At 31.3% G+C, this 23150-nt stretch overlaps 4 protein-coding genes across 5 annotated transcripts; 2 read left to right on the top strand and 2 right to left on the bottom strand.

The window, feature by feature from the left end:
• Positions 1-1554: 1554 nt before the first annotated feature.
• LOC131847670 (zinc transporter ZIP1-like) lies at positions 1555-16064 on the bottom strand. Of its 2 annotated transcripts, XM_059197295.1 has the most exons (5): positions 15979-16064; positions 14643-14822; positions 7301-7670; positions 6008-6215; positions 1555-3321 (listed from the first exon to the last, which is right to left on the bottom strand). In XM_059197295.1, exons 2-5 carry the CDS (start codon positions 14734-14736, stop codon positions 3178-3180), a joined length of 816 nt encoding a protein of 271 aa, XP_059053278.1. In that variant the 5' UTR covers positions 14737-14822; positions 15979-16064; the 3' UTR covers positions 1555-3177. The 2 variants fall into 2 exon arrangements, with proteins under 2 accessions (XP_059053278.1, XP_059053276.1); XM_059197293.1 differs by lacking the exon at positions 15979-16064 and having other exon boundaries at positions 14643-15042.
• Positions 16065-16263: 199 nt separating this feature from the next.
• Positions 16264-18401, top strand: LOC131847669 (beta-1,3-galactosyltransferase 5). Its single transcript, XM_059197292.1, has 3 exons — positions 16264-16698; positions 17211-17358; positions 17533-18401. Exons 1-3 carry the CDS (start codon positions 16533-16535, stop codon positions 18281-18283), a joined length of 1065 nt encoding a protein of 354 aa, XP_059053275.1. The 5' UTR covers positions 16264-16532; the 3' UTR covers positions 18284-18401.
• Positions 18402-18452: 51 nt separating this feature from the next.
• LOC131847798 (uncharacterized) lies at positions 18453-20254 on the bottom strand. Its single transcript, XM_059197449.1, has 3 exons — positions 19808-20254; positions 19400-19578; positions 18453-19224 (listed from the first exon to the last, which is right to left on the bottom strand). The coding sequence occupies exons 1-3, from the start codon at positions 20078-20080 to the stop codon at positions 18816-18818; spliced, it is 861 nt and encodes a 286-aa protein (XP_059053432.1). The 5' UTR covers positions 20081-20254; the 3' UTR covers positions 18453-18815.
• Positions 20255-20853: 599 nt separating this feature from the next.
• LOC131847797 (63 kDa chaperonin, mitochondrial-like) lies at positions 20854-22679 on the top strand. Its single transcript, XM_059197448.1, has one exon. The coding sequence runs from the start codon at positions 20864-20866 to the stop codon at positions 22559-22561; it is 1698 nt and encodes a 565-aa protein (XP_059053431.1). The 5' UTR covers positions 20854-20863; the 3' UTR covers positions 22562-22679.
• Positions 22680-23150: the final 471 nt, after the last annotated feature.

Raw genomic sequence — 23150 nt, 5'->3', positions numbered from 1 at the left:
ATTGAATGTCTGTTTATAATTTTAAATGTTTCCGTGACAACTTTACATTAGATATGTTACAGAAGAATTAATGTGTTTTAGATTAAGACGATGGTGCCTGCATTATTACTGTTTCATTGAATTATTTAGTGAATATAATATTCACGATGCATTTAATATTCATAAATTATAGATTATTTATCGCTTCTCAGTAGTTTCTTTATTACGGTCCATGTCGGCCAATTATGGTAAGGGACTGCACGCGGGCCGTGTATATAATTCGGCAATAAAACAATTGAAAAACTATAAATGTTATAGGCTTTAAAGCCGTGCGTTTAATACGCCATACGTTTCAATCTATATCTATATATGGTAGCGACAAATGTGATTTCAAAACATGCAATAGTCATTATTATAGTTGAATATTTAAAACTTTATTACTTAAAGTGTATTGTTGTAAGTATGATGAATAAAGAGTACCGGCCTTTAGGAGTAATGGAAGTAGGAATGTTAATGGCTTGACAAATTATTATATATTCGTGTACCAGATAGTTAGTAAGGGTTTTCGAAATTTCTCTATGTCTTTTCTCTCAATCGTATTAGTTAAGTAACATGTGCGCCGCTCGCGGTGATTTATCAAAATAAATATTTTTAATAATAAAATATTTTAACAATGTTGTCTTGTAACCGTATAGAGATTGTTTTATATAATGCTAATCAATTATCCAATAGTTGTGTATATTTACCGCCTGCATAATATGTATCTGTTTTTATTCAGCATAATATTAACTAATATTTAGGATACAATAATTATATCTATTTTCTTTAAGAATAGATTATAATATACGTAACGAATAGCATAAAATGTTAATTTCTAATTACATTATTGATTTGTTAAAGTACAAGTAGTATTATTTCATTATACCCTGCAGGGAGTGCCAAGTGGTAAACACTACCTTTTAGGACATCTCCCATAAAGCAATGTATACATGTAATAACAATGTGACTGATGGCCGTCTGTTGAAGATACATCGAAAAAACTGTTACTGGATTACTTTAACAACAACCCAAAATAATGATTCGTACAATTTTGTCTGTGCGTTTGTGAGCGCTAATCTCAAAAGCGGTTTAACCACTTTGGAATTTGTTTTCATTTATGCACTGTGCATGTAATGTACAGTGCATGCTTCATTTGAGATTTACGGAATAGGTATTCGACATAAAACAAGCTCACTTTTGTAAAACGCTTACAAAAAAGTGTTATCCCACGTCCCAAAGCTACAAGGCGGACTCGGTACTAAATCTAGATGGAAGGTAAGATGGATAAGAGAATCTGCGTCTTTTTTAAGAATCCCAGGTGTCAAAATGGACAAAGACATAGCGAGTCTTCCTACCTAGTTAGTCACTTTATATCTAGCTTGAAGTTCCGTATCCTATTAACTCACAAAACAAGATAATTTATATATATTTTCTATTATACATATAATAGATAATAAATACTCGTATAAGGATTATAAAACAAAATAAATCAACAATTCTGTAAGTTTAATTTCTTTTTATTAAAATATACACATTTTCATTTATTTTTTCAATCACACATAAATATAACCCTGGACATATCACATAGCACCACTAGCACTAAACAGAGCTTATGGTTCTAGAGGACTGAGACACTTATTAGGTCTTCGAACATTAAACTTTACATACGACTATTTTAAAAATTAAGATGACAACCTTTAATATCAAATAATATAAATTATAAGCACAAAAAATCATACAAAGATTAGTTGTAAGTCAGTGTATAGTATTCATAATTAATGCAGTAAACTTAATATTAATTTTTAATCTACTCGTTTCTTGTCAGACAAATCGCTCGGTCACGTGATTGATTTAGAGCTCGTAAATTTTTTAAATCTCCTTTTTGTTACATGGGCAAAAATGTATGAATATTAGCACTAGATTTACGCTTACCTTTAGAACTAATGTTGTACCATTATACTCTATATACAATATTATACAATTATTGAAACTAGTATTTATAATATCACACGAAATACTACAAAATTCATCATAATAATTCAGTCACACAGTAATACTGTCGCTTAAAAATTACTTATTCGTCTATTTTAAGAAATATATTCAATTTTCTTCGCATTTATTCGTAAAACTATTCATTTTTCAAATGATGTCGTTGTAGTAGATACTCTAAAATAATTATACAGAGAGTTCGAAGAATATATCTACATATATAGTTACCATGTTTAAAATAGAATATTCTAAATAATTTAATACAAATATGTGTATATTTATGAGATATAACTACAAACACATTCTATTTATGTTTAATATACATATACTAGACAAAAATTAGATTGCATAGGGTATGACTATTTTTATCATTATTTTTACGGGCTGCACGGAACATTAATAATTTTACTGCATTTAGGACTACAAGTACATTAGCTAATTTATCTTTCGAGTCCTTCATTATACGATTAAATAAATACCAACTAGTATATAAATCTTACTCCTATTTTATTGTCTATGATTACAGTAAGGTTAATCTATGAATATATACAATACCTACTTATTAAAATCCGGTCAAGGCTAGTACAACTCGTTATTTACGTATTTTCTGATTTCTTACTGTTATAAGATAAAAATTAAAAATCTAGATAAAATTAATGAAAGCTTGCCGTCTACATATCTAAAATCTATTTTCTTATTTATGTTTAATATCTACATGTTCTTAACCTAGAGACTAACATACTCTTATGATATAACGGCTATGTAATATGTATACCATGACGCCAATTTCGCTGACGCTAGTAACAATCTTGCGTTATCATTATGTATTATTTTTTGATAGCTTAATCTAACCATTTTTAGATCCCGAGCAGCTTACTTTGTAAAATTTGTTTCAGTTAAAGAGTAAGGCAGTGAAATCACAGAATAAGAAGCATCTTTGTCCTCCGAAATGGCAACGCATGTGTGGTATCACTGGATGGTAGTTACACAAGATGTTTGTTGTGCTATTCTTGGATATAAGCGACGATTGCCACTTCCCATCAGGTGGCCTATGAGCTTGACATTCCAAAAAACAAACAATCAAGCAATGCCCTTTCCAATCATAGTAATTAATCAACTTCTCAATTTCATCAAGTTTTTACAATTTTTCTAGCTTAATTAATTATAAATCTAAACACTGAGCTCTACTACAAGTCCGAGTATGACCATGATTGAGAAACCTAGAAGTGAACATGCAAACTGCATAAGATTCGTGTTGTTTCGACGCCATACCTCGAAGAATACCACGTACACTAGAGTTCCACATGCTATTCCCTGGAAAGAAAAAAATATATTAGAAAAGTAATTACCTATTGTACCTACCAAACGCATTAATATTAAAGAAAACTGATAAGATTTTATCAATTCAAATTGCAAAGGCATATGAAATAACCTTATACCTAATTACACTACATTAATCAAAGGATAAATGAATATTTTTACTATTTAGACTACAGGTAATATAAATATTCGATTTACCTTAGATAATTCGAACAGGTAAACGGTAAATATACCTAACATTAAGGGGCCAACACACGACCTTAAAACCATTCGACTTGGTGTAGGGTTTTATTTCAAGTTTATGATTTTTTACGCGACACAGTTTGAGCCTTTGCATTGTGTCCTTATGTACCTTAAGAGTTATAATAACAAGTACGTAATAATTGAATGAAATCAGCGGTGTCACACTGCACACATTCTTTTCCTATTCACCAGTATGAAGTGATCTAAAACAACTGGTGACATTAAAACATTTCCAGATTATCCCATGTGGAATGGATATATATATATTTATTCCATGTATTTTATGTATGTATTTACAATAAAAAAAATATCTATATCAGTTGTCTAGTGCCCATAACACAACTCTGCATAGCGTGGGAGTAGATGGCGCTGTGTAAATTGTCCAGGGATATTACTATTATTATATTTTTAATTCAATGCAATGATAATGAATAGATATATTGACAGAAACCGGTGAAGGATGAAAGGACGAAGATAATTTCAGGTCACTTAACCCATCGTGGGCAATTCGTTACGAATTATAAGCATAAGGGGGACTTGTGTGGATCCGTAACAGGACACAATGCTAACAAATGAGGGCAATACTTTTTACTATTAGGAGGACAAATTATTCACTCAACGGATTCAGTTTTGACGCAAAATTTGAATCCATATTTAATCTAATAAATGTTATAATTTGCCAAAAGAATAGGTATTATTGAAGTGGCTTCATTCTAATTCCATTATAATCTATTAATGGTCCATCATTATCAGAGTACATGTTAGTAGTTATACAGTTAGCGCAAACTTCAATATCCCATAAGTATTCAAAATATATACATTTTCCAATCAATCTGTTGTTATATATAACCTTAGATTGTTATTGCTTAATTGAAATACCTACGGTTATTTATTATAGACTGATAACATTGATGAAATAATTTCTCAGATAAAAAATATAATCTGAATATTACTTGTATTTTCAATCAAGCCTGCCTATATTTCATTGACCGATAAATAATATATGTAATTTAATGATACTAAATAAACCATTTGAATAGAAATTGTTCAAGAAATAGAAACCTACTTTATATCTATTAAAATGTTCGTAGGTACATACCTATTTAATATATAGAAAAATAAACTTTATGAAAAAATAAATGTTATATTGCTAACTTTCCAGTAATTGAAACACCAAGCAACAAACTAAGCTAACTCGTGAGACGGCGTAAGCTGTAAGCTGACTACCACAAAAAAATCTAGCAAAATGTGGGCATATCAAATGTTGCGTTGCGTTGACCTCGACGTCGATAGTTGACACTGCTTCTGGCTATGCCATTTGTGATAGCAGTCGTGAAAGTGTGTCATGTTATGTGTGTAATATTTATTTTGGGGTAAAGGGATTGTTAGTAATGTGGACTAATAACCCCATGCTAACAATGTCAGGTTGACCTCAACGTGATCCCAACGTAATAAATTCATGGTGATTTTACCACGGTGGGCTAACTGACCTCATGATCATCTTATAATCTTCCATTGGTGCCAGCGTAAACCATTAGCGCAGGTCGTAACACCATTCCATTATCAAACATAAGAAAAAAGATATATTCTCTATAATTATCTAAAATTATTCTCTATAAATCTCTCGTCTATAATTTAGGTTTAGATTGAGAACGCTCAAAATGATGAGGGGGGCATGTCTGGAACATATCTAAAGTCGTTGAAAGATACAGCTGTAAGTCGCGCAACATTGCTTGACGGTAGAATTGAGCCACCACTCGTCTTTAACTTTGAGGTAAAATGCGAATGATTATTTCTAATCGCTACTCAATCATTGAAATATGTACCGTGTATTGTTATTTTATAAGAGGAAGGCGCCAACCGTCTCTAACCGGTATGTATAAAATAATTGATTAAAATGGCGGAAACAAGAGTAGTTTTCTTTTGCACTCGGTTTTCTGTTTTTACTGTACTTTATTTATTGTACTACCACTATTACCACATCGAATTACCAAAAGATCGTCAATTAACGTAAAAATAAATTTTATATATGATTAACTCTCCGAAGAAATAAACACTAATAACAAACTAAAAGGATACGTGGGCATGTCTAGCTTTCAGCAGCCATGTCTATAGTTGACTAACTTATTTGGGATAATGTCGTGAAGGTAACTTTTTTTATATGAACTCACACGACTCACCTGATGGTAAATGATTACCGCCGCCCATGAGCAATTGCATCAACAGGGTAATTGCAAGTGCGTTGTCGCCCTTTTAAGATGGAATAAGTTCATTTACTATATGGTATTGATTCGGAAGTACCATTGCTGAAAGGTGATTCCACAATGCGGTAAAAGTATGCTGTTTGTATTTTTTTACAATTTGATACTATGAAATTATTCCGTAAGGGACTCACGAAAAAGATTTCAAACCAAAATGTGTTCGAGAAAATGCTTACCTGCAATACTACAGAATAAAGACCAGCATAGGCCGCTCCAGCGCCGCCCACCATCAGTATTCCAATTCCAATACCCAGTGCGGACATGAAGGAAAATGTGAAAATGTACACTAGTTGCAACCACTTCTTCTGACCTGCTGCCAACAGCTCCACCCCTATGCAGAACGCTATTATGTACTTGTGAGCCGACACCGCACCAAACATGTACCTGCACAACATAAAATACAGTTAAGAAACTCCTTTTTATTATAATTAAATATTTTAAAATAATAGGTATCTCTATGTATGAACATGTACATATGAATAAGTACGTATGTTAAATTATGTATATTTATTTAATTATTAATATATCAATATTATATAACTTTTATTTAATTAACTATACCTATATAAAATACATATAAAACACCCAGATTAATATAATCAATCATATTGAGTAATACAAATGTTTGTATTGTGCGAGGAATCGGAAGTAAAGCGGTGTGCTAAACTGCTTGACCATCGAGATCGTTACTTAAGAAATCGTGCACCAAACCACTATAATCTATTATAAAAAAAAACTCACGTGTTGATATGTATACACTGTAGAAACTCAGGAATATGAGAAATATGTCACGCCTTCGTACCGTGTAATTTAACTTCCATATCTTACCAAAAACTTACAAAGCCAATTGTTTGGCTGCTGAAATAGCTGAACAACAAGAACGCAGACGACTCAGTACAAAAACTATCATGGTTCTAGTGTCATACTAAAATTATTATGGCAATATGCAGAATTTGCTAATATAAGTATGACATAAGGCACAATAATTAAAACATTAGAATTTAAACATTATAAACGTAGGTTAACGTTTGGGTAATTAATAAACGCAAATAAAACGCCTATATACATAATTTACATATAATATCAAATTTAAATTAGAAGCAATTAATAAGAAACTAGTAACTAAATTAGTTACTAGTTTCTTATAAATTGTATTTAAAACTGTAACACTTTAAACCATGCTATTTTGTTGCTAGATACGAACAAGTTTTAGAGATTCATAACAATAATAATAATAACCCTGGACAATTCACACAGCGCCATCTAGTAGCATTGTTTCCAGAGCCTGTGTTATGGATAGTTCTAGATAACTGCTATAAATACTTAATTACACGTTGCAAATAATACATAAACTAAACACCCAGACCAATACAAACAATCATACTGTTGAATACAAATGTTTGCATCGTGCGACGAATCGAACATGCAACTATTAGAAGGAAATCTAAATCGCTAATTTCTTTACTTGCCACACATTTACGACTGACGCCTCGAGCCCTACAGCAAGACCCTCGAACAGCTCGTGGATGGAAAGTGCCAGAACTATCAGAAGACCTCTCAACGCAGCCGTCACAGAATCTTCCGAGGTGGTCATTATATGACTATGACCGTGACCATTCTGAGCCTTAACCTCCTGATCTTTAGCTGGTTCCTCACAAGAAACGTCTTCGAAGTCCTTTCTGAGAGCAAAAGTCCTTGATACATCACTGTCGATAACTTTCTTTTGCCTACTTTGAATGTACAAATGCACTAGTTCCTCTATTAAGTACATCATGAAGAAGCCAGCACACATTATAAGGCCAGCTAAGTATATCGGCATATCAGGAATCTGTCCTTCCTCTGCAAAAAATAATATTATGTATATTAATTATAGATACAAATATTTAGTACCTACGTAAGTACCTATACTTAGCTGTGACATTAAATTTCATAATCAAAGATATATAGATAAACAGAATGTAAGTGTGAAAATATACCTAGATTAATATTTTTTGCATAAGTCAGCCAGGAATACTAAATATATAATAAAAAGCTATAATTATTTTATTTAAGACTAGTTGCACCTTGTCTGTGTGCTGTGGAATTTAAGTTTATTTTTTAAATAAATGTAGCCTAAGTTACAGATGCCAAAAAAAAGTCCCCTTCAAAATCGGTCCAGCCATTTCAGAAATTAGCCGGAACAAACAGACAGACAAAAATGGTAAACTATGCTATTTTGTTGTTTAATACCGTAATTATATTCATATATGTATGTACCTATGTATGGATTTTTATTTCAATATGTAGGTATTATTGTGAGTCGTGAAATTGGCTACAAACGAATTTCAGTTTTAGTGTTATCAACATTCGTTTAACGAATCAACCTTTTGACCACTTCATTAAGTATATGTTTTGATATGGCCAATATCACATTATAATATACCTACCTAATCAAATTAGAATGTCTTTATTTATGCAGCACCCTAAAATAGACACTTATTATTATAAGTCAAATCTAACAGCAGTTTGGAATGTTCCTAGTTCGTCCTGAAAAAAACTGACAAGAAAATCTACATACTTTAGCCAATTGCGATTGGATATCGTCATTATAGTACCTATTATTAAATGAGCGATCCATAAACACATATAGGTAAATATAACCCAAACTTTTAAACCCCTATTTATGAAAATGTCAAGTGGCTAATAAACCTCTTTTTTAGCTTCTTCTTGTCCTTTTTATTCAAACACTAACGACCCGTCCCGTCTTCGAACATGTGGACAAATTTCATACCTTGGGTTACATTGGTAAGGTTAGTAGGATCTCTATTTTTTCTACTATTATCTTACTTAGCGATAATATAGCATTACAATGGTGAAAGAATTTTTAAAATCGATTCAGTACTTTTGAATTCAAATGTTACACATAATATCTACAAATCTATCCTCTTTCTATATTATTGAAGATTTCTTCGTTTAAAAAATATTTAGTATACAAAATATGTAGCCGGTTTTAGTTTGGTTGCAAGAGTTCGCATTATATAGCCCACGGAAGTAAGACGAAAGTAAATAAAAAATCTAAATTCTAAATCCTTCTTTTCTTATTCCTGATGGGACTAGGCAGCAAGTTTAAAAAAGGGCAAGTAGGTACAATAGATATTTGCTATTCACAGTGCTACAGTTTCTGGATTGGAGCTTAAAAGTAATTTTTAATTATGTTCAGGAGGATATCCCCTTAATAATATTTAAAAAATGTCCACGTCTTCTTGGTAACAAAGAGTGCCTACCAAAATATTGTCGCGTGGGGAACAGCTAATTTTCAATAAAAATCAGGTCTGAATAAAAAACATTGATAAGGATACTCTATCTATTGTCGTAATAATATGATTCGATTTGGATCATATATTCATACTCATACGGTAACAACAATATGTCGTAAAGATAAGATAGGTAGGTATGTACGCCTAATTATTCCAATATTATACTTAAGTATTGTATAAACATAGATCCAATATAGTAATTGATTGTGTGGCAATCGATTGTATCTAAATACGGACAATACATAGTTAAATATACTCGTACAATTGAATACACCGAAGGCTTAAAAAAGCATTTCATATATTTGTTGTTTTGCCATATATATTAAAATGACTATTATAAAATAGGAGTTGGTGATAGAAGCGCGAAAAGTATATACAACCCTATATTTTTTTTTGTATTTTTTAATTCCACTATCATAATTATACTTAGGGGTATGAAAAATAGTACCCGATTCACAGACCTACTGAATATGCATATAAAAATTCTTAAAAATCGGTCAAGCCGTTTCGGAGGACTATGTACATTTATATATAACATTCTGACACGAGAATTTTATATATAACATATAGATACGTATTTCCGTTCGTACAACTCGACTTAAAATGCGTTTACGCATTTTATTTCTGAGTCGAGTTGTCCTAATATCTCTCTATTATAATGAATGACTAACTTGCATTCTATGGATTCACCATGGGGTGCCGGTCCATCGTGTGGCAGACAGAAAAACAACTATCTACCTAAACTTACTTTAGTTTCACTACTTTGCAAAAAAGTTGTAGGCCTGTAACAACAGAGGCCCGATGGCGTCTAAGAAATGATGTCGATTATGTAAAACAATGTTTACAAAAGCATTTCTTCTTGTAATAGGACTTATCATTTTTCCAATGACAATAACTTTAGTATAAGTACAAGAATATTAGAGTAGGTATCACGGTCAAGTCGTTTACAGTGCTTACTTACTTGTTATAAAGTACCCTTCAAGGAAGATATTGAATCCGGCGACACCAGGACACCTTGCGCCAATTTTAATTTGTAACCAGGTATAATTCTCCAATTAGAAGAGACATCGGCAACAAACCAAACCGAATCGAGAATGAGACAATAGTTTATTACCACTTGCTACGTTCATTAAATAAATATTCTTAATTTAGAGACAATGTGAGCAAGGGTGGATTTATCCCTAGAAGATATCTCTTCCAGTCAACTTAAAATAGTGGCATAGATAAACACTACTAAATAACAAATTGTATAATCCAATACAAAAGTAAGATACATAAATATTACTTTTGTATTAGATTATATTTATTATATATTAGATATATAACTGCGACTTGGTTTTCCCTTCATCTTTTCTTTAATACCTAATATTGTTTAGATATGAGTTCTCGTGCCGTATTAACTGTCTCAACATTTTCCCTTGGCACGTTAGTTTCAAATATTCCTTGTCATTTCAATGTCAAATATTGCTGTCAGTAGTTAAGCAACAACTAACATTAACCACATAAAGCTGACAAAGCTGACAATATAATTGGCGCATGAGAATTACAGTCGTAAGAATAAATTCGAACTGCTATCAAAATTTTATTTTTTATCAATAAATTTTTAGAACTATCCCGACATATTTTAACCTTGTGTGTGCGATAATATTTTAATATTTATTTATAGAATACAGACCTTATTATGTTTGACTAATTAGGTACATTGTAATAATTTGACTTACCAATATTATCATTAAGTCGATAACGATTGACGTAGGTATACACCTAAACAAAGACTATAGTGAAATAGTTCTACAAAATCATATCGTACACAATGTTTTCTGTTTTGCAAGTAAGCAATAGTGGATAGTACTCCCGCCTGTACTGACGGTATACTCTGGCGAGACATCAGTTGAAAACGATAATGATGGGATGAAGCCAGGTCAGCTAGCCAATCGCGCAAATTCACCAAAAATTTATTACGATGGTTTTCAGGGGAAACGCAACCTGAATTGATAGAAGCACAGATAAGATAATATTACATAAGATTAGTTAGCAGTGGCAGTCATTAGTCCACATTACTAACAATCCTCTTCCCCTCGGCCTATATTCCAAAACTGAACAACATTTCAAAGAATCAAAGAAAGAGATTACATAATGAAGACGGATATAAGCTATACGTGTATCAAGACAAAGTTAAACAAAATCTCTGGCATCAGTTTATATTATTGTTATGTTATATACTTACATATTGCAAAATTTAAAAAAATGAACTATACAAAAACAGTGCTGGATTAATCTAGCACGCGGTCAGTAGCAAGTTGTTTCTAGAGGCCCATCCGTTTCACTTGATTTATCCATTGTACAAATTAAAAAATACATCACGATTAAAAATATATTTGTTGGCTCTTCAGAAAGGTTAAACTGGTGCTGCAAATATATGTAGTTATTAAATGTATTATGTATTAAATATGTTTCATATAGTTATTGCAAGTACCTACTCAAACCGATTATAACAAGTGTTCACGTTTACATATATATATTTACATTATTATATAGATAGATAAACTAATGGGAAAATTGTCACTTAAATAGTAAGTAATGTGCAAATAACTCGCGAGGCTGGCGTATTTACCTTGGCGCAAATCATCACAATATTTATCTACTTCTACCTGCAACAGAGCATGATACATGTCTATATATAAATCCTCTAAATATCTATGTATGTATCCTACATAGGAAGCAGATATGGTTATAGACCATCTCCCGCTTTATATTTATTAAATTTGTTAACGCTTGTTTCTTAACTTGAGTTAGTCAGAAATTCTATCTTAAGTTTAACAACATTTGTTCCTCATCAATTTTAATCATTATTAAATCTATTTCTATTATGATATTTAAAACGGAAAAAAGTAGATTCCTACGATGTGACGTATAAAATTGTTTAATCAGAAGCATTTTCAATTTTCGACATTGTTATATCCATACTAGATATTTACTATGATCAGTACATCAAAATCTAACGTGATAGCCAGGCTCTCTCGAGAGTCATTAAAATATACTTATAAATTGACACGCAGTTTTCTAGTGTCATTTGAAATTTCTGTTTAAATTTTACTACTTCAGTATAATATTAGGTAACGATAGAGACTAGTAAAGTTTCTCTAAGAAATTCAATCCAGAAAAGATATATGACGGAAACGATTACTGATTGAATATAATTCAGCAGTTCTGCGGATGTCAAACAAGGGGGTTTTGTTACACAAATTTGTTAAGAAAGTAAATAGGTTGGCTGGTAACGAATGCTAATATACGTGCCTATTGTACAAAATTACAATAGAGTTTAAATAAATAAATATACATGATAACTAAATAGGTATCTAGGTATTTGGTATAAAAATGTTCCATAATTCGCCTATATTGTGCTACTTACTACGTTATGATGACGTAAACATGCAGAATTTATTATAATAGGCTTTACATACAGGGATTACAATGTTATACATTTTTATTTATTTTATGTGAGCTCTTATATAATAAATGAAAACATAATAGAATGCAATACAACCTACATTACATAAATAAATAACAATTGTAAAGCTAAATAAATACATACTAATGCTTACTATTCATACATTGTAATTATCTCATATCAATAATGTAAATCTTATGAGAAATAAATATCTTAAACAATATATGTACATTACTCGTACACTTTCATGTGTAGATATAGGCACCGATTTTATGCCTACATAATGGTATATGGATAGCTATATATATAAGGATTCACAATATCAGAGAGGTATCAAATTAAAAATTACCCTTGCCATTTTGGATTTAAATATAGATACCTAACCAAATGTGTGCATGCAAATGTTGTGTTCACTACAATACAGACACTTTTCAGTGTCTCCGACTAAGCCCCCCCCCCTCCCCCTTTTTTAATAGTCGTGGCGTTATATTTATTACACTTATATTATACAAGATTTCAGCATCACTGAGTTAACAAATCTGTTCCATTCTCCGGACATAGATATCTGACGCATGAGATAGTATAAGATTTTATTTTGGTACATCAAGATAATCAAAATTATTTTAGTTGCATAATATCGCCAATAGAATTCAAGCAATTGATCTCATTGATAAGCAATATGTTCTCGATTGTTATCAGTGAGATGATTCATTTGTTAAAATTGCTAAATTTAACGTGACCATATCTTTTGTCAAAAAAATAAAAAACGTGGAAACAAGAAACTTTTAAGAAGGATATATTAAAGTTTCTTAAGGGTCGACAACGCACACGTGATACCCCTGGTGTGTCAGGCGTTCATAGGCTACAGTATCCATTCACCACCGTAGTATAAAAAAAAAACAATATTTGTTTCCCTTCCCCATGCGATCTACTCTTGGGTTTCTATACATATGTGTTCAGTAGGTCTGAGAATTGGTTACTATCTATTTTTCATATCCCTAAGTAATAAAGATTGTCCAATATTTTATATGGGCACAACGGACAGGACAATAAGTGAGTCATAGTCTGGGATGGCGCTCCGCTGTCGCAAGCCTCCCTTGAAGCGACGCCTCATTGAACCAAGTTGTACCTGCAGCGGCCCATCTGGGTTCGCAGTCTGTTAAGCGATTTCTTAGTGGGCCATTGGACGTCGCTACATGTTGTTCGGGTAATGAAATAAAGTCTAAAGGAGCAGGATGGTTTGACTTCCATAGCGGCGGCCAAACGGACCGCTTAAATAAGCGGACCAACATCCTGCATAAAGGAAGATCTAAAAAATGCGACATAATGCGTAAAAGTCGCCTCAACATTCTGGGGAAAGTACATTTAGTTGCCATTGAAACGAAAGAAGAAGAAAACCCCTAAAATTTTATTTTATTTTATGGACAATTTATTTTATAATCTGCCATTAAAAAATACATGCAACCATACATTTCCATGCTTCTATCACCAACCCCTATTTTTTAATAAATATTTAATTTATATGCAGAATAACGTTTGCGGGGTCAGCTAGATTATATATTTTTCTACTTTATATTCTAGAATGCGATGTGTTCGTAAATGTTGGACGAACTTCGATGATTTTTTTACTTTTAGAAGATATAAGTAATATGTATGATGTATTTTTTCAATTACATTTTACCCGCGTATTCATAAAAATTGAAACGTCTTACAAGCAATCAAAGCAAAGAGCATAATGAGTTTCATTGTGCTCCATCATATGAGATAAACAGCTTGTAAGAAAACGATATAAGTTGAAGACCTATAATAAGTACTTAATAAATGTTATATTATCCTATTATCAGTAGCCTAATTGTTATCCAACACTTATTTTTTTTTTACAAATAGCCAATGTGCGTCTTCGCGAGACAATACCTTCACGTCAAATTTAATTAAGATTCCCATTTAGCCGTAAATATGGACCTAAGAGACACTTTGGCATTTAAAATATTACTATGCATACGTTTGACTTTTTATGAACAAGAGGGTAAGTTTTAGATAACAGAATTGTGAACGAACTCTCACCTTGCAGTAATTCAATGTTTTCATCGACTTCCGGTAACAAATGCATAAACGTAGTAGAGAACAGCACACCTCCGCCAAAAGCCAACAGTCCCATCACTAATTGGTTAGACGCCCGAAGGTTTGGGTCGCTACTTTTCGTGAACCAGTCAAATTTGAAGGATATGAGTAGGGGCAAACAGCCTGTTAACATTGAAATGCTAAATAAGCAAACCATAGTAATTACTTTAGCTGTCAGTGCATCTTCGTAGTTGTCCATTGCTACTGTTAAATTCATTGTTAATATTTGATCAAATCTGATGTTTGTTGTATATGACACGATTGAGTTGCACGTGTGTGTATGCGCCCGCGCAACGCATGTAACCTCGCTAGATGATCTCGGACGACTGAGCTTCCTCCGTCCCTGGTGTAGTAGGCGGACATGATAACGACTCATTATTAATGATAAAACGACAAGCAGTTTATACACTGTTGCGTCAGTGTAGAATTACAGCTCAATTGATATATAAGTATTCGCATAAAACGATGTCAAAAAAATATGAAAAAATGAAATTTTCAAATTTTTTTATTAGTGTATATTATACATTTTACCTAAATTAAATAGTTACAACATTCCATACATGGCATACGCATATAGCCAATTGTTACATAAATATGTAGAGATGTTAGCGTTGAAGCAGCATTTAACATATAGGAAATTTAGTAACTACCCACTCAGGAAAATAAACAGAAATATTATGGTATTATGACGCCGCGCCGATGGTGGTCTAGTAGTTTAGCATACCACATTACTTCCGATGGTCGCGGTCGCGGGTTTGATTCCTCTCACGATACAAAAAAATGCATTCATGCGTATAATTGTTTATGTGGGTGTGGGTGTTTTCTGTGTATATTATGTATGTATTTACCAGAAAATTGTATTTGTATCAATTGCTTAGTACCTACCCATAACACTAAGTCTGCCTAGCTTAGGACTAGACGGCGCTGACTGAATTGTCAAATGTTATTATAATTGATTTGTATTATATTTATATTCTATACGACTTTAACGTCTTCTGTCGAAGTATAAAACAGAATAGAGTTAAAATTGAACTACTTTAACGTATTTTTTTACACTACGATAGGTTTGGCCCCACGTTTTCGGTACATATATTCCGCTTTCAACAAATATAACTGGTTTCATCTGCTTTAGTATCGGTAAAATCTTATTGTATGAATAGTAATTAAAGTGGATGTCGCAATTGTAAATTAACATAGTGATTACTTGCTCAGTAAATAATTTGAAACTAATAATTTAATATTTAATTTAAAATATAATTTGAAACTGAATGCAACTGACTTTAATGATAAATACGATATGCTGAAGGTTTACTATGAGTAAAATGTTACTTTATTAGTTCTGTTATAGAAAAATATTTTATTTTATTGCTGCATCTTTAAAACTATTTCTAAAGCACATCGTAAATAATCGTTTGTTACAAAAAGTTAAATGTTTTACGTGTGTACGCGTCAGTTATTGGATTAGAGTCACTGCTGTCAATCAACATCAGTCAGATTGATAATAGAATATGTTATTATTTACAATTCTTATAGAAATAGTTTTAATATGTAGGAACAAAAAATATTTTTCATTAATAAAACCAATAAAGTTATATATTATTGAATAAATAACTAGTAAATCCAGTTATATTAATCACATTGTACTAAAAACACTCCCAGCTCGAAATATATTTAATATAACCTCTGTCTCTTGTTATTTAAAAGTAATAAAATTAGCCTACTTTGCAAATTTTAAAATATATAATATACCTATATAAATTGTAAGATAAACTGTACAGCAAATTCTAGAGAATGTCAATTGGTTGTTAGTAAATAAAAGTACCAATAGTGAAAATGAAAAGGAAGTATATAAACTTTTTACTAATATTTATTGCAACTCTAGTCACATGGATATGGTGGAGTTCTAATAACGAAGTCAACAACACAATACTATTTTTAAAACAAAATAATTATTACATTAAAGACACACTAATTTCACCATCATCTGAGGCTTGCATAGGTAAACTTAAATTTCTCTAACAATTAATACAATTTGTATACATACATTTAATAGAGCAATTCAGAGAATAGCAGAATCAGATTATATATATATATATATATATATATATATATATATAGCTAATTGTAAAAATATTACACCTATATAAGTAAACATAGTAAATAAACTGGCTTTTGTTTTTAAATAAGAAATTCAATTGTGTTTCTTGCCAGTTCTTAATTGAATCAGTGTATGTACTGAACTGGATGGTAGGGAAAAAATTATAATACAAAAAAAATTACATTCATAAGCAGCTAAAATGTCCTATGTGAATAAATTCTCTTTTAATTTGAATTACACAGCTTACATACTGTAATATTAATGGAAGCAGTTTTATATTAACCCTATATACTTGTGTATTCAACTAATATATGCCATTTAGCATAACTTTCCAAGCTATCAAAATAAATTTACTTGACATGCAAACTTTTATATACAAAATTAATTATTATGTACTCCTACATTCTTTACAGAAAAACAGTTTCTTGTAATAATAGTAACATCATATGTTGGTCATGTGGAATTAAGAAGCATACACAGAAGAGCAATGCCATCAAGTCTTCTGAAGTCAATGAATATAACTAGAATATTCTTATTAGCCAAAATACCTCCAAATGAAAGGTACTATAAAAAAGGTTATAAACAACCTTTTGTTTGTAATTTTTCTAGAATGTAAAGTTGAAAAATTCATTTAGACAGATGTGATCTTGATTAAAATATAGAAAGATTTTAGCAATGTGATCTTGATTAGATTATAGAAAATATTCCCACAATACATATAATTTATGTTTCCAGATATATAACTCAAGAGGCCATTAAAGACGAAAGTAGAATATTTGATGACATTCTACAGGGGTCATTCCAAGAAAATTATAGGAACTTGACATATAAACATCTCATGGGATTGCAATGGGCATCAACTGTTTGCATACCATCATACATACTTAAAGTGGATGATGACATAGTATACAACTTGGAGAGTACCCACAAATTACTACTAGAGATAAATAAATCAAATGACAACCTACTCATGGGTTACATGTTGAATAATACAAAGCCTAGGAGAAATAAACAAAATAAATGGTATGTTACTTGGGAGGAATATCCTAGAAATGAATATCCACCATATTTATCTGGTTGGTATTACATCACAACATCTAAAATAGCAGCAAGAATATGTGAAGAGGCCATTTACCATCCATATTTCTGGATAGATGATATATTTGTCACTGGGATAGTACCAGAAGTCCTTGATATTAAACTCAAACAATTGCCAAAAGACTATTGGCTAGAATATTATGAATTACTTGAATGCTGTTTAACAGATATGGTAATGAAATCAATTCAATGCCATTATGTAGTAGGTCCAAACGGTGGCAGGGATAGTTTATTGTTAGAGTTCAATGAAGCCCTAAGAAATTGTGATAATTGGAAGAACTGTACACAAAGGACTTCTGAAAAGTCTTTAAAGGATGTTTGTGTAGTGAATAAGGAACGTAATATCTTTAGTAAAGGGAATGCTGAGGTTCATTTTGTTAGCTTGTAAATTCTACTATAAGTTTCTGACATGACTGACTAACAGGCAGCTAAAACTGTTAGCCTAAAAGGTTAAACCTGTATGAGACTGATGAGTATTGACATGAAATTTTGTACAGAATTTCCTTATATATCATATATATATATATATATATATATATATTAATTCCCATAACAAAACTGTGATAACAATCAGATTATATTATGTAATGTAAACAATTAAAAATAATATAACATAAGTAGTAATGATTTATTATTTTCACAAAGAAATGTAACTGAAACATGTTATATGGCACAAAAATTATAAAATATTTCAATAGTAAATTAATAATACAGACCAACTACTAATACAACAATGGTCATCCATAAATCAACATCAAAACTTCATTCTAAATTCAGTAGTCATAATTACATTACATTAAATTACACTAAAACATAAAATTGATCAGTCAGATATTGAGCACTTTCTAACATATTTTTAATAAGCACTTACAAATAAGAATTGACCTATTAAATTGTGAATTAAACTAAATAGATATGTATCAAGACTTTAACCACATGTTTGTGACAGAGCTGCCATTTACAACACAGTCTCTAAATCCCTTCATAACATATGACGATTGATACCATTTTATTTTGTCTGTGGATTCAATTTCATTAAAATCATTAGTTTCATCATTATCTTTTTTGGCATTATCATATAAATTATTACCAATATCACCAAATATTTGAAACTGATTACAACAGGATAAATTTTTAGCATTCTGAGTTCTGAAGTCTATAAGAACAATTCTAGAACTCCTCGGTATTCTATGTCCATCTACAGGGACAAAGTTGTCATTGTTGATTAACTCCAGATTATTTGTTGACTTCTTTATAAACACGTACATGTTTGTGGGAGCCATCATATTAAAAAATACTTGACCCAGCATTTCTGATGTCACCAATGTTCTAAAAAGATAATGGTTCCCTTTATTTAACAATTTAATAAGTACAATGTCAGTAGATTATGCCTTGTTTATTCCTAAACTGCATGCATTATTTCAGTATGATGTTCTAAATAAAAAAATATGTTTTAAAAAATCAATGACAGAATATTTTGGTATGCTAACACCTGTACACTCACCTAAATATACTTTTCTGAATCTTCTGATCATTGGCAATATTAGAAGAATGACATTGTGGTTTATGGCACATTGTGGGCAAAATCAGCCTGTATACTTCCTTACAAGTCACAGGAGTTCCCCCAAGAGTGATACACACTTCATCTGGTATAGAAGGGCCATTTATTTCATGTAAGAGGCTCTACAATAAATTAAATTAAATCATAATAAACAGAATTATGGCTAAGTGAAAAAGAAATATTTTATAACACACCTATGGCATCAGCAATTGAGTGAATTGTCAAATTGGTAAATACAATTAACTGCTATATTCTCAGATTTACTGAAAACTTAAAACCAAGTACTTTGTATGAATTATCTGAACCATTTTTTATAGTAGCCTTATTTAAAGAGCATAAAACCAACTTTACCTTTAAAATATAATCTAGATTTTCTAATGTCGTAGATGCTATATGATAGTGTCTTTCTGACTGAAAACTCTCCTTGTGATCTTCATTTTCACAATTTTTCTTCATCGTAACTACTTGTTTCAACCACTGATATGTGTAGGGGATTTGTAATCTTTGATAAACTAAAAATTTAATTATTTCCACAACGATATGTCCACATGATATAGAAGTCAGTTGATCACCAATATTTAGATTAACGATTACTGGTTTTAAATTTTTAGATACTGAATTCATTTCGAACAAGTTTTAATATCACAATTATTTTTATGGTTATTTCAATATCTTTTCTGTAAATTCTAAAGTTAAAATATTTTAAATTCAGTATCGGTTGATGGCATTTAATTTTTTTTTGTTCTGTTTATCCTTTAAAAGAAAGGCAACGGGAACTGCGCCCATACAGCCATGTCTGCATGTCAGTGGTTTTTCAATTAAAAGTATAAAATCAAACTAGGCAATCTTATTAAAGTCAGCCAGTCAAAAAGCTATATATTTTGGAACGAAGATCTAACGACTGCAAAGAGACAGATAGACAAACAGTAGACAGACTATTTTCTCATTTTCTTAAATGAATATTATTATATATATTATAATAAAATGTAATTTGAAAAACTAAGAACAGCAACAACACAATTATTATTTATAGGTATTTTTGATGTTTTGTTTTTGCAGTAGGAAGAAGGAATTGTATAAGACTGAGTATTTCTTTTTATAATTTGTAGACTGACCTAATATAATTAACGTTGTGACTATAAAATAATAAATAATAATAAAATAATTAATTTTATTATTTCCTTCCAATTGCTACATCACACATAAATACCTACTACATAGACTCATGACAGTGCTTACGTACCATTAATAATTAAAATTGCAATAAAATATTGATGTTATGAAATATGTACTTTTTAAATATTATTGGTCAGTAATAATTCTAAAATTAAATATACTGTTACAGATGTCTAAAAATTTTAACATATTACCGCTTGTCATTTGAGTTGCGAATTTTTTTATATTAAAATGTACTTGAATCAAAGATTTATTCACTTCGGTGTTACGAAGATGCAATGTATTTCGAAGCGGAATTATGCAAAGGATGTAAAGTTTGGGCCAGATGTTAGATCCCTTATGTTACAAGGAGTCGATATTCTCGCTAATGCTGTTGCGGTTACTATGGGTCCTAAAGGACGTAATGTTATTTTAGAACAGTCATTTGGACCACCAAAAATAACTAAAGATGGAGTTACCGTTGCCAAGGGCATCGAATTGAAGAATAAATTCCAAAATATAGGTGCGAAACTTGTACAAAATGTTGCAAATAAAACTAACGAAGAGGCTGGAGATGGAACTACAACTGCTACCGTTTTAGCTAGGGCTATAGCCAAAGAAGGATTTTCAACCATTTCTAAGGGGGCTAATCCGATTGAAATTAGAAAAGGTATTAAGCTGGCTGTAGATACTGTACATCAAAGGCTAAAAGAAATGTCCATACCAGTTAAAACTTCAGAAGATATTGAGCAAGTTGCAACAATATCTGCCAACGGTGATAGACAAATTGGTAAACTAATTGCTTCAGCAATGAATAGAGTTGGTAAAGATGGTGTTATTACCGTTAAAGATGGCAAAACTTTTACCGATGAGCTTGAAATTATAGAAGGCATGAAATTTGAACGTGGTTATGTATCGCCATATTTTATAAATTCGACTAAAGGGTCCAAAATTGAATATAACGATGCCTTAGTTCTTTTTTCTCAGAAAAAAATATTCAACGCTCAACAAATATTACCAGCTTTAGAAATAGCTAATTTACAGAAGAAACCTCTAATTATTATTGCTGAAGATTACGATGGTGAGCCCTTATCCGTACTTATTGTTAATAAACTTAAAATAGGATTGCAAGTTGCTGCTGTGAAGGCCCCTGGATTTGGTGACTTCAGAAAAAATGCATTATTAGATATGGCTATAGCTACAGGAGGTGTTTTATTTGAAGATGATCCTAACCTCGTAAGACTGGAAGACTGTCAACTAGATAGTCTAGGCAAAGTTGGAGAAGTTGTTATTACTAAAGATGCAACTCTTTTATTAAAGGGAAAGGGTAATAAAAATGACATCAAACAACGCATTGAGGAAATCAAAGAAGAATTGGAGGACACAACGAGTGATTATGATCGATTACGTCTTATGGAAAGATTGGCAAGGCTGCAGTCCGGTGTTGCATGTCTTTTAATAGGAGGATGTAGTGAACTTGAAGTAAGTGAAAAGAAAGATCGTGTTAATGATGCATTAAACGCTACACGAGCAGCCATTGCAGAAGGCATTGTGCCAGGTGGAGGAGCGGCCTTGTTACGTTGTATACCAGCCCTAAAAAAATTAAATCCAGCTAACTATGACCAAGCGATAGGTATATCAATAATCAAAAAAGCTTTACGCACTCCGTGTATTACTATAGCCACCAATGCTGGAACTGATGGCGCCGTTGTTGTATCAAAAATAGAAGACATGTCTGATGAATATGGGTATGATGCTATAAATAATGAATATGTGAATATGATTGAGAAAGGCATTGTTGATCCAACAAAGGTAGTAAAAAGAGCACTAACAGATGCTAGCAGTGTTGCGTCTCTTTTAACCACCGCAGAAGCCGTTATTTGTGATTTGCCTAGAACAAATGAAGCTCTAACACCATCGTCAGATATCGCTGGAGTTGGCGATTATTAATATCATTCCATTTTTATTACTTACTACTACCATAACTTACTTTCTCATATTTCTAATATAATATAGGAAACAATCCAATACTACGATGTCCTTCAATAAAATGTATTTAAAATTTTAATATGTTTGTCACTATTCAAATTTAACAAGCTGTAGAGTAAAAATAGTGCATGGTGATACTCGTTATTTATTTTCAACTTTTGCTTTTTTTATATAATGAGAATGGCAATCAAGCTGGCGGCCCACCTATGGTAAACATTAAACTGTCTATATACATGAACAATATCGCAGAAATCATGTTATCATGTGATATCACTGAGACCACACATTCAAGAAGACTAAGATGTCATACCTCGTAACTATTAATTATAAAGAGATGTTTCGAAATAAGTGAAACTGAGGTGTCGCCAAAGTACGTCGCGACTACAAAACAAACCTGTAAAAAGAAAACAAAAAATATGAATAAAAATACACTTGATAAATATTTACTTAACCGTATATACGTATATAAAAAAACTAATTACATGTTACTATATTTAATATATACATTGTTTGTGTGTAGCGGAATACATAAGATGTTATATCTATCTTT

This window comes from Achroia grisella, unplaced genomic scaffold (genome assembly GCF_030625045.1).
Source record: "Achroia grisella isolate CSIRO2021 unplaced genomic scaffold, CSIRO_AGI_Agris_v1 utg540, whole genome shotgun sequence".
In the NCBI taxonomy this organism is placed as follows: domain Eukaryota; kingdom Metazoa; phylum Arthropoda; class Insecta; order Lepidoptera; family Pyralidae; genus Achroia; species Achroia grisella.
The sequence above is the reverse complement of the archived record's forward strand: the minus strand, read 5'-3'. Positions and strand labels throughout refer to the sequence as shown.